General features: G+C 36.4%; 1 protein-coding gene across 1 annotated transcript in view; it reads left to right on the forward strand.

Annotated features, from left to right (window-relative positions):
* LOC107586541 (beta-1,4 N-acetylgalactosaminyltransferase 1-like) overlaps nucleotides 1-12,845 on the forward strand; it is a 34,529-nt gene that overhangs the window by 16,524 nt on the left and 5,160 nt on the right. Inside the window, exons 3-9 of the mRNA XM_016273965.1 lie at nucleotides 2,445-2,621; nucleotides 2,783-2,889; nucleotides 3,485-3,525; nucleotides 8,090-8,270; nucleotides 9,238-9,330; nucleotides 9,418-9,605; nucleotides 9,716-9,856. Coding sequence (XP_016129451.1) covers nucleotides 2,445-2,621; nucleotides 2,783-2,889; nucleotides 3,485-3,525; nucleotides 8,090-8,270; nucleotides 9,238-9,330; nucleotides 9,418-9,605; nucleotides 9,716-9,856 — 928 coding nt within the window. The remainder of the gene's footprint in view (nucleotides 1-2,444; nucleotides 2,622-2,782; nucleotides 2,890-3,484; nucleotides 3,526-8,089; nucleotides 8,271-9,237; nucleotides 9,331-9,417; nucleotides 9,606-9,715; nucleotides 9,857-12,845) is intronic.

Raw genomic sequence — 12,845 nt, forward strand, 5'->3', positions numbered from 1 at the left:
AAGAAAGAAGGCGTAACTTTTATTCTCACTGTAGTATTGTTGTTGCCGCCGCCATGTCAAGATTACTTTGTTTGGCCTTCCAAAAGAGGAATGCCTAGAGCTGATCTGTGCTGGTCGCTGAGGAAATACATCAACTTCGCGCTGTGGAACGCCGGATCGGCTTTCACCGTGGACGAAGCGGAGTCCAGCCCGGGGTCATCAAATGTGGTTGCCGCAAGCCTGCTTGCTGCTCCTTCGTCGAATCCACCGGCCGCCGCTCACTCAAGCCCGCCATGTGTGACGCTGTGTGTTTTGTTGTGAAAGCGAAACTACTTTGTTTGGCCTTCCAAAAGAGGACACAACTAGAAATCAGTGGTTAAGTTGTATTTACAACACTGTTCCAGAACAGTTCAACCCAAATATTAGAGTAACGTTAGCCTACAATGCGTCTGTGCACAAAGGCTGTCTCTATAAAGTGGGGCAGTTCCAACTTTGCAAGAACAGTCTGGCGCATACTGCTTAGTAGGTACTACATTTGAATTTGAACGTACTACTCGACCGTTAAAAATGTACGTTCTATATAGTATGAATGCGAGTAGTATGAATGGAATTCATGGGATAGTAAAGTGTCCATCGTATGCATGCTACGGAATTCGGGCGGAAGTAGTAGGTCATCTGGGTACTTCTCGCCTACTGTTTTTCGAATACTATGAATTCGTACATACTACTCGCCTCGCATACTGTTTTTCGCCTACTATATAGTATTGAAGTATGCGATTTCGGAGGCAGCTTATGAGCTGTGTCTCATTTAGAAGGCTGCACCCTCCGGAGGTCGCATTCGAAGGCTGCATACGTCATCGAGGCTGTCTCATTTCAGAAAAGCAAGTAGGACACTCCGAATGCGACCTTCTTTCACAGGAATTCGGAGGATGCATGAGGTGTATCCTTCGCTGCTACAGATAACCCACAATTATTTGCGTCGCCGTGAACAACCGTTGTTAATTTGAAAAATGTCGGCGCCGGCAGATGTAACGTACACACAAGCGCAGATGTGGTGTTTACAACTTACCTTAAATCGCCTCGGTAAAAACGGATAAACTTTGTTTTTAATATCCCCCTCCTTTTTTTCTCTAATAGATGCCTGCTGTACGTACGCTGCAGCTCCTCAAACATTGAACAAAATAAAACAAGTAAAAGCATTTTTTTTTTCAAATTACTTTCCAAATTTAAAAATAATTTTCCTTCATTTAAGTAGTGTGAGAGCGCAACCATGCTCTAAATGTGTTGGCATAGCAACGTGATACTTCCGGTTTCCTTTTCCGCCTGTCCTACGAAGGCCATCTTGTTTAATTCTAGGTTGAGGACACTTCGTATATGCATCCCATAGAGGATGCGACCTCCAGAGGATTCTAAATGAGACACAGCTTAAGTGTCGCACAACTCTGACTAAAATTCAGTGACGTCAAGGCTGTAATGTGATTGGTTATTAAGGCACACATGATCCAAGTTGACCGTTACACTTTCTCCAATAGTAAGTAATACAGACCCTCTCATCTTCCTATAGTAAAACAATCGTAGAGAGTAATGCTCGTGGATATAGCTTATGATGCAACCGATCTGAGTTCGATTCCGCCTTTTGCTGAACTCGCTCTTTTTCCTTTTTTCATCACATATCACATCGGAAAAGTGGAAATCAATTGCCTAACGAGTGTTTAATAATGTATTAATTGGGTAGGTTTAGGGGTAGGTAGGCTATGGGGAGGGTTTTGGTGTACTGATAAGGCAGCGTCTATTTAATCATTTTAATAAATAAAATAATTTACAATCTATGTTATTATTGCATCCTGTTAATATACAACAATACTGAGGTGGAAATATTTATTGCAATATATATTATTGCAAAGATCTGCTACTTTTACATAGCGTAAATAGTCACTATTTTCACTTATTGTAAATAGCACATCGCTAAAAATGCTGCTGTTTTCACTTAGTGTAAATATATCACTATTTTCACTCGCTTTCAATTCACTGATTAAGTCCAATGAGATAAAAAGAACATGACACCAGTGTGTTTATTCTCCGCATTTTATTTTGACTTTATTCTTGTAATTTATTGAGTTTATTCTCAACATTTTATTTAGACTTTTTTCTCGAAATTTAATGACTTTAATCTCGAGAATGGTTTTATTTTTTTTATTGTTGCTTGGCCCTAATCTTCTTCTGTAAATACATATGGCACAATAAAAAGAATAATATAAATAACACTGGAAATTTAAAAAATACATTATTTGAAATTAAAACAAGGAAACTTATCATTATAATTAAAAAATCATGTCTACATTACCTGTGGTAGTGGCACCTCTTCCACTTTACACTATTTTTTGTAAGCCTACATTGAATGAAAGACATTATGTGTGGCTGGATTTTAGGCCTTTATTTTCAAATATACTTTTTACTTTAACCAGGATGCTTGCCAATAATGGGTGTGTTTGTGAAGGCGACAAACCAGGCATTAATTTTCCATTCGCTCAGCTGCTGTTTCCTCAAGTATCAGCTACCCAGCTACATGCATCCTTCCAAGATTCAGACCTGCAAAAAGCAAAGCAATACAGAAATAAAGAGTACCACAGTTTCCATAAGAGGTGGTGTATTATTTTTACCATATTTCTGCTTTCTAAAAAATTGCCATTGCTTATTCTGAGGAAACCTTTTAAATTAAATCTGTATTGTTCCACTGGAGAAAGAAAGATTTGGAATGACATGAATGAAAAACTGTTAAATTAGTAGTGTTTTCTTTATTCAGGACATATACAGCTGCAGACTCCCTTATCTTAGCAGAAGCCAACAGCCCTCTTCAGTACCCTACGCAGGGTGTGGAAGTCAGACCAACAAGGTCCATTCTTATTCCTGGTAAAATACAATCAACATGTAAAAACAGATTTGCTCAGCTTGTCTTTGAGAACCACTGATCAAAGTTTAATTTTCATCCAATCAGAGTTAACCATTACAGACAAATCAAATTGTCCTTAAACTTTAGAACTTTTGCTGTGAATTGTACAGTACTAGAGACAGTGTTAACATATGTATGATATAACTGAATATATGTCTGACAGATTGATAAAGATGTTAAATAACAATTTGGTTTCACCATATGGATGTAATTAAAAAACACATTTTATTTTATTTATTTATTTTAGGTGTAATTTAGAATCAGAATGTGGACTTAAATCATATTTGTGTCAGCATTTTGAAAAAAAAAGTATATGTCTTGAACTGGATTACTTAATTTTCATTCTACAGGAAACCAATAAAAAATGGAAATTTTAATATACATGTTTGGCTTGTACACAGTTGTCATTTTAACCCCAAACTGTCAGTTCTGCCTGATGTACATGAAAGATTATGATCAATAAAAAACACTTTTTGCTAAGCATATAAGCTTTATCTTTACGAGTTAATGCACATAAGCAAGATCACACATTAAGTCTGTTATTGTGTTTTCAAGGTTTGAGTCTGAACCAAATATCCAAAGAGGGCCCTTATTTGGTAAGAACACAATTATTCTTTATGTTTCACAAATGTAATTCATTAAGAATAGTTCACCAAAAAATGAAAACTTTGTCATTACTTAATGTCATTCTAAACCTGTATTCTGTTTTTCTCCTGTGGTACAGCATACAGCTCTATTTCATAATGAAAAGACTGTCCATTTTTGTGGTAAGGGATGATTGAGGACTCAAATGTTGAGTTCAATACACTTTGTTTAACCAAAGATCTGTGACAAGACTGAGAACACAGGGAGAATAAATAGGAAGAGCATGTAGGGCAAATAAACCAATAAGTTAAATAAGGGGCAGGGTTAAGACAACTGACAGAGGAACACATGATGGCACAAACAAAACAATGCCATGTGCCCACACAAAACATGACACGAACATGCTGCCAATAAGAGCTCTTACCGAATAAGTGTCCACACAAAACATGGTAACACAGAAGCATCATAACATCATACCTGCCATATGTGCCATATTTGGTTAGAAAGAAAATAATTGGCATGGATGAATGAATAAACGTGAATAACAGTGGCGGCTCGTGGGTTTTAAAATAGAGGAGACACACTAATTGTATTGGTCTGGGGATCCCTGCCGATTATTATTATTATTATTATTTGCTTAACCACTTTAAAATGGCTTTTTGGTTGCTTTTAGTCAGAAACCGTAAAGAAAACGACACACATACAGCAAGATAATATAATTTTACTAACCTGGCCTATCACTTGAAGCAAACATCCATCCCTTCTTAAAAGTCTGTGTTAAAAGAGCCGACTGCTGTAACGTTAGCCTTTATCCAGCTTAGGCGTGTTCTCCCTTTATTTTTATATATACTGTTTGAATGACAGATTGGTAAATCTGTTGGCATCAAATATTCAATATCGCTACTCATAACAAGTACTTGGTACATTATCAGCGCAGTGGGAGACGTTCAAACTAATATCACGTAATTTAAGTCTCTATGATGATTGGTTGATACCATTAGGGAGGCTAGTAGGGGTGGGATGGTTCAACTTACTCACAGTTCGGTTTGTATCACGGTTTAAGAGTCACGGTTTCGGTATGGTTCGGTATGTGCTATGTTAAGGCAAAAACTATACTGTCAAAGAAAAATAAAGAAAATAAGAATAATCTATCTAACTACAAGCAACAGCACAAATAAATACAATAGAGTAAAGATACAAATAAAATAAACAGTGATTTTAAGTTTTTTTTAAGGTAGGTCTAACATTAGTTTTTAGGTACAGAAATTGAATGAAGTAATGAAATGTAAAACAGCATTGCATATTTGACTGAATAAATGAAAGACTAATCTTTATTAAAGGGGTCATATGATGCGATTTCAATTTTTCCTTTCTCTTTGGAGTGTTACAAGCTCTTGGTGCATAAAGAAGATCTGTAAAGTTGCAAATACTAAAGTCTCAAATCCAAAGAGATATTCTTTATAAAAGTTAAGAGTCAGTCACACCTACCTAAAATGGCTCGTTCTAACACGCCCCCACATATCTACCTCACTATGTGGGAAGATTTGCATAACGCCGCCCAAATGTTCACGCAAAGAAAGAAGGCATAACTTTTATTCTAGCTGTAGTATTGTTGCCGCCGCCGCCATGTTGTGGATATGCTGTGTGTTTCATTGTGAAAGCGAAACTACTTTGTTTGGCCTTCCAAAAGAGGACGATATCAGCTTTGTCATGCCTAGAGCTGATCCGTGCTGGTCGCTGAGGAAAAACATCAACTTCGCGCTGTCAATCGCCGGATCGGCCTTCACCGTGGACAAAGCGGAGTCCAGCCTGGGCTCGTCACATGTGGTTGCCGCAAGCCTCCTTTGTCGATTCTGCCGGGCGCCGCTTACTCAAGCAGCTGTGTGTTTCGTTGTGAAAGCGAAACTACTTTGTTTGGCCTTCCAAAAGAGGACATAGTTTCTATAAAGTGGGACAGTTCCAACTTTGCAAGGACAGTCTGGCGCTTTTAACTCACAGCCCTGTAAGTAAATTTTTTATATTTAAATAATTTGCCACTGATGATTCAAACGCGAGTTTGAGCAGTGTAGAGTAGCGCTTATTGTTTGTTATTTCTACGATCACAAATGCAGACATGGTTTTATGTTTACGCGGCGCAATACGCAACGCAAATCATAAAAACACAGTATAAGTCATTATAATCAGTAATTATGTCCCCACTGGATGCAACAAATGCCTCGTTTGTAATTAGTTTTATTAGTTTTGTCTCGTCGCGCCGGGACACATGGAAATCATAGACTGTATGATGGAAACACAGTATGGTAAGGGGCGTAACATTTCTGTCACACGCTTGAGGTATTTAGCCAATCACAACACACGGGGCATAGAGATGAGGGCATTATGTGGAAAATAATGTGTTTTTTTAACCTTAAACCGCATAAATACATTGCATTACACCAAATACACAAAATAATGTTATTTTTAGCAACATCATATGACTCCTTTAATGTTACAAAAGCTATTCAATCAAGAGCAGTGAGTGATTTCTTTGTTGTTGCTGTTTGATTAATATTAAGAAAGTGCTGTCACTTTAGGGTGCTTTTACACCTGTAGATCAATTGCTTTGTTCCGAAACAGGGATTAAAATTATTACAATGTTGCTTTTTATTCTTGGTGTGGTTTGCTTTCACACAGCAAAGTTTCTAAACAGACCAAAATTGTTAATACAAGTCATGTGCGAGTAAACTGTCCTCTCATTGGTCAAAGTTCCACGATTTATTTTCAGGAATTCCGCTCATAGCTGTCATCAGTCACGATGGAAAACAACAGCTTCGAGGGCATATTGTTGGGTTTTTTGTAGCTGTCATTATATTAATTTATTAATTTATCATTTTGAGCAGGAGTCCAGGATTCGTCGGGAAAACATTGTTAAAATGCACCTACTACGAAGAGCAATAAAATGGCATTATAAAATGAAAAGGCACGCATTGATTTTGAATGGAAAAGACGTGCTCGCCCACAGACATCGTCTACTGCTTTTCATGTAACTTACGTAATTACCCATTATACATTGTGATATAGCCTGGTACGTTGGTTTGTTGGATCGGATTGCTTTCTCACTACAACCGAACCACTCCAGAGTTCGTTTTCAATCGAGCCGAGACCACCTCGTTCAGGCGATCTCGGACCAATTGTTTTGGCGCGGATCCGAGCACGATTGCCGTGTTCACATATGCCCAATCGAACCGAGCTAAGGGGGGAAATGCGCCAGGTTCTGAAACAATGGGCCAGGTGTGAAAGCATATGGGATTACATCTCTGCTGCAATTCTGCGTGCGAAAGATCATATTTTGAGCGCGCAAAAGGGCGTTTTGCATGCGCGCGAACTGAGTGTTGTGGAGAAAATGTTTGTCTCACAAAGAAGAAAGTATTTAGAGCGCACGAAAATCAATTTAGCATTTAAAATAAGTTTTTGAATGTGTGCAGACCTTCTCTTTTGCCAGTGCAACATTTCACTAGCTTGCTCACCTGATGCCTGCCCTCAGTGCTCTCTAAATGCCAACAGCTGGCTTGCTCAACACAACCCAGCATTACAATATGCCATAATTCCAGCCAATCAGAGACGAGGCTGCTAAATTCTGATTGGCTGCCTTGACAACCAATCACAACATTCCTTGCATTACCTCGACAGCAGAAAAGGAAAAGCATACAGTGCATGCATAATTATTATGCAAGTTGATATTCTGATCATATTTTTTCCAAGCACATTTGACCAATTCCAAACGACATCAATCTTAATAACCACTATTAATCTTGTATTTAATCATTTATAACTGATATATAATTATTCATGAAGGCAAGAAGTGAAAAATGTCTTCATTTATATTCAGGTGTGCATAATTATTAAACAGATTTTCTTTTACCACTTAATCTTAAATTAAGTGATTTCTTAATCACCACCACAGTGTCTTGTCTCCATTGGCAACGCGCACCATTTGTGTGATTGCAAGTGACCTAGCAGGTATCGGAGAGTGCAAGTGGCGATTGCAAGTGACACTGTAATTTAGTTTTTTTTTTCTTGTCTTCACCACCTGGCTACTGTTGTAAAATGTCGAGAGATTCAAACAAAAAGTAATCAATAAATGGAACAAAATAAAAAAGACTGCAAGTGATGTCAATTGCGGAAGCGCAAGTGTCTGAGAGTGCAAGTCTGAGAATGCAAGTCTGAGAGTGCAAGTCTGCAGCCAGACCCTTCTCCGTTCAGTCGGCTATGTATGCTATAGGATACTTACCAAGACGGGCATTTTGACATAATCCTTGTGTGAATTTGTCCATTTAAACACAATAGAGAACTTAATATTTGCGCACATGGCCACTATGAACTTTTGTATGAATTTGTAATTATTTGTTGTGTTCTGCAGAATAAAATAACAGCATACAGGTTTGAAATAAGTAAATATTGACATCATTTTCATTTTGGGGTGAGCTATCCCTTTAAGAGGTATAAGATTCAAAGAAAGCATCCTCATTTACAGAACAAGAATTTTCTGCTTCAATACAGCACATTGCTGTGTATTTCATACAATTTCACTTGCAGGTAGATCTGATTGCCACAATGGGAACATTCAATACAGCAGCGCTGGTGGATGGAGTGCAAATCAATGGGGAAGGAGAGATGCATATTCGTTTTATGAGCAGATCACTGGCCTTCTTGAACAGACAGCTAGAGTTTGTTACCTACACAAACACACGGTTCCATCCCAACATAGCAGATGTAGGTGAGACCCCAGATTACATTCTTTCCGTCAAAAATACACTGTAAAATCAACCCTATAAAATCTAATCAATAAAACTGAGGTAGCAATTTGTTAGGGTAGATTTTATCCCATGGGTTGAGTAAAGACTACCTAAATTTAACAGCTTAACTGAACATTATCACAAACAGGTCTCTCTTTTTGCTCACAAACACATAAAATAGCACTTAATTACAACTTTTACTGTCCTGATCCAGCCCTATGCAATGCACAAAACTAAAATTCCACTGCACAGTTGCTACAACTCAACTCAACTCAAAAAAAAAAAGTAAAGTTCAGTTCTTATTTAGGTAGATTGAAGACAAACTAACTGTTCAGTGATTGTGTTGCTTTAACTCATTTTAATTAAGTAATTTTAGCAAAAAATCACTTTTACAGTATGGCTATTTTCTTTAATGTGACAACAACCCAAAATGGAACAGCAGCAAATAGGTAATGAACGCAGATGTTTGAGTTATGTAAAAACAACAACAATGTATTATCTCATTGACTTGACTAAACAATGGGTTTGGAAATATGTTCTCTACCCCATCCTACAATTACAACAAACTGCAGCATGAGCAAACGGCTTCAGAATTACCTTTTGTGATGTACAGTAGCACTGAATGGTTTGTTCAAGTCAAATATCCATTACCTGGCCAGGTCTCTGTTGTTTCGTATAGCAGGTTCCCGTGATGGTGTTATAGCGTAGAATAATAAAACGATTAAACTATCCAAAGCACACAATGAACAAGGCAAGATCATCAAGATCAGGACATTAAAAAAAAATTCAACTGAACAATGTTAAAATGCAGAAAAACTGTCAAAACGTTCTATTTATTTAGAATTATGTTTTATTTATGCCATAATACATGCTTATCTCTATATTCAGCAGTCTTTTTTGTGTATTTTTTATTATTATTATATAACACTGTACCTTTGTCTATGGCAGTACAATTTAAAGCAGGTATATTCCAGGCCTCCTTCACCATTAAGATCAGACATCCACCAATGCCTAAATTCTATAATCCTGGACCCAAAAGTGGTAAAACAAATATAATTCATAATAAATTCATAATAAAATGTATTGGAAATGTTACAATACTCATTTTTGATATGATCCTTCTTACAGAATATAATATAAGTACTCTGGTCACAATTGCCACAAAAACATTTATACGCTATGATAAACTTCAGGATTTGGTCAACAGCATTCGACAGTTCTACCCTACTATAACTATAGTGATAGCTGATGACACAAAGGAGCCTAAACCTGTAACTGGACCCTACATTGAGCATTATATCATGCCTTTTGGCAAGGTATGGTTGTTATATGTTTGTATTCTTACATATAAACTCAGCAAAGGTTATTTGAGCTATTATTTTTTCAGGACAAACAGATTTAAAGTGTCGTCTACTCCTCATTACAGGGCTGGTTTGCTGGTCGTAACCTGGCAGTCTCTCAAGTAACAACCAAATATGTGCTTTGGGTGGATGATGACTTTATTTTCACCTCAAGCACCAAACTGGAAAAAATGGTGGATATTTTGGAGAGAACAACTTTGGACCTGGTGAGAGTCTTTTCAATACCAAGACAAATGTTCATGAAAATACAGTTTGTTCCGACCAGTGATCTTTTTACATGTAAAGTGATGAGGAATGTGACTAAGAAATTATGACATTTTAGGATCTCAAGTTTTAATTTCCTTCCTCCCACATAAGCCACAAGTATAAGCCACTAACTGAATGTCAAGAAACAGCTTTACAAAAACTTTCAAACACTGGATGAAACATAGCTGTGCACACTTGTATCATGCTGCTGTGGGCTTGTCTTGCAGCTGGCTAAAAATTTGTAAAATTCCTCTTAGAGAACACAGCCTTATTAATAACATTGATTATCATATTAGTGCACTCTTAAATTATTTAACGTGCTATGGTGCACCAAACAAGGGCTTACATTTGGAAGCAACTTCCTAATATTTCATACAGCAAAAAACTAAAGGGGACATGGTTGAAGAAAAAACATGCACTGCAATGCATACATTTCTCACAACACAAAGCTTTTGAGTTGTTTGGTTGGTTGTGGCAACAAATGAGATTCAAATATAATGTAGAAAGCTGTAAGATGTAAAGGAGTGAGCAGGGGCATCATGCAGCTGGGGGTTAGTTAGTTACATGCCTCAACAAGCACCACAACATTCTTGTTTTGAATGTATTTTGACGTAAAGTCTGGTTCTATCAAACATACATTTACTTACATTTGCACAGAACGTGCAGCATTAAAGTTCTGCCTGCATCTAAACATAAAATATTGGCATATTAAACCGCAAATTATTACATATAACTTTACAGACTTACAAATTAATCCTTATGAATATTAAAATTGTGGCATTAACAATTTGTTTATTCAGTTATTATGTTTTCAATTGCATTTATTAAAGAAGTTTACTCATTTACTTAAAATAACTTTTTGTACTTCTTCTGCCAACTTGTTTCGAAGGATTACATAATGTTAAACAAGACTACACATTAAAACCTTAAAAGTAATGACATTTCTGTAAACGTTTAACCATTACTTATCATGTAATATTTATTTTGTTTGCGGTGGGACACAAAATGTGTTTTCTCAGTCATGCTGCGACTGACCATAGAACCAATACACCAAAATACGCAACATAAAATCACAAAAGGAACCGATTTTATTTGTGTGCTGTAATCCAAATCTTCAGAATCCACACAACTGCAAGGAACAGACCCAAATTCAAGCCTTAATTCTGTGATCTTCATCTCCATCCTCAGCAGCGACCTTATCGAAACCCTTGCTCATTACAAATTCAACTGCCGCTTCCAGAAGCTTTACCACAGGTATTATGGCAGTGATATCATACGCTCATTGGCTCTTGCCCATTATGTTTACACAAAGACAAAATGTATCACACAGTCCTCCGTGTGAGGCAACTTGCTTGAATGTGCATGACACATCTGTTTGTAAGAAATACTGATGAAATCGCATGAGCAATAGTTTCCCAATTTTACTTACAGGGTGTGACTTTTCACCATAAAAAGTCAGTACCTCCCTTTAGATACACAACCTTGTGAGGGTGAATTCACTTAATTACTAAATTTTTGAGTAATTAGCTGTTTGCTACTTGATGGATGTGTAGTCATTTGAGAAGTATTAACACTAAAGACTTCTCAGGGTTTTGACAAAACAGTGAGACCTTCTTGTATAGTTGCTTTTTTGTCAGTTCACACCTTAGAAATCCATTACCCTCTTCTATTTCACTGGTTATTATTGTTAACCAGTTCACTCTTGTGATGTCTAAACTTCATTTACTATATCAAAGCATTTTGCTCTGATGTGAACAGCTGCAGATAAACAGCAGGTTCACCAAACTGACAAGGCAGCATTAGATGTTATTGAAATTTGTTACCCTTTTCTAGTTAACACTCCATTGCATCTTTCTTGTTTTTCTTCTTCTTTCTGTGCATTTCACCTTTGCACTGCTCAAACCTGGCTTTATATACAACTAATATTATTAGCCTTCTATGACAATTTTTTTTATGTTCCTGATTTGGATAAAAGTGTCTGCTAAACAGAGGTGTAAAGAGTACCTGAAAACCACACTTGAGTAAAAGTACAGATACCTTACAGCGAAAATGACTCCATTACAAGTTACAAGTCACCAGTTACAAAACAACTTGAGTAAAAGCCTTAGAATATCTGATTTGAACAGTACTTAAGTATTTTACTCACACTGAATGTAGGCTCAAAGATGCACTAGTCCTCAACAACTAAGAGACGTGCCAGTAAAAAACAAGAAACTTTTGATTTGTGAGAGCAATCACGTTAATTTTCTACAATCAAAATAAAACCAAACACCTCAAAATTCCAATAAATCAATGTCAACACAAACACAAGCGCCTCTTAAATGTGTACAGTCTCAGTAAAGCACAAGTGCTCAAAAGGGGCATAATTAAACCAATATCCTTCAAAAAGTTATCTTCAATATGACGGATAAATAAAATAATGTTAAGTAAAATAAATAAAAAAAACATTCTCTCATATACCTAATCTTTAGACCAAGTCTGCAAAACTACAAGCACATTATGTGCTTTAAACTCAGTTTGCTATTGTAAAATAAACTTTTTGCAAAACTCTAAACACAGATCTCTATATTATACACATAATTCGAAACTAACAGCTCTTTAGTTTAATTTGGGAAACACTGCCATTGAAATGCCACACTCATTTACTGATGACCTACACCCAGTGATCATGTGTGAAAATATTTATACATAATTTGTTCACTTAGAAATCAAAACTCTGTGTTTTGAGAAATACAAAATACTCCCTTGCATTCCTGTTTATATATATATATATATATATATATATATATATACATATATATATATATACATATATATATATGATTATATACTATGTGTGTGTGCGTGTATATATGTACAGTACATACAAGCCAAGTCAACTTAATTTCTAAAGTGCTTTATACAATATATATTTTTCACAGCGGCTTCACAGTAGTTACAAATTCAAAT

The sequence above is a fragment of the Sinocyclocheilus grahami genome, unplaced genomic scaffold (genome assembly GCF_001515645.1).
Source record: "Sinocyclocheilus grahami isolate Dianchi unplaced genomic scaffold, SAMN03320097.WGS_v1.1 scaffold83.1, whole genome shotgun sequence".
In the NCBI taxonomy this organism is placed as follows: Eukaryota; Metazoa; Chordata; class Actinopteri; order Cypriniformes; family Cyprinidae; genus Sinocyclocheilus; species Sinocyclocheilus grahami.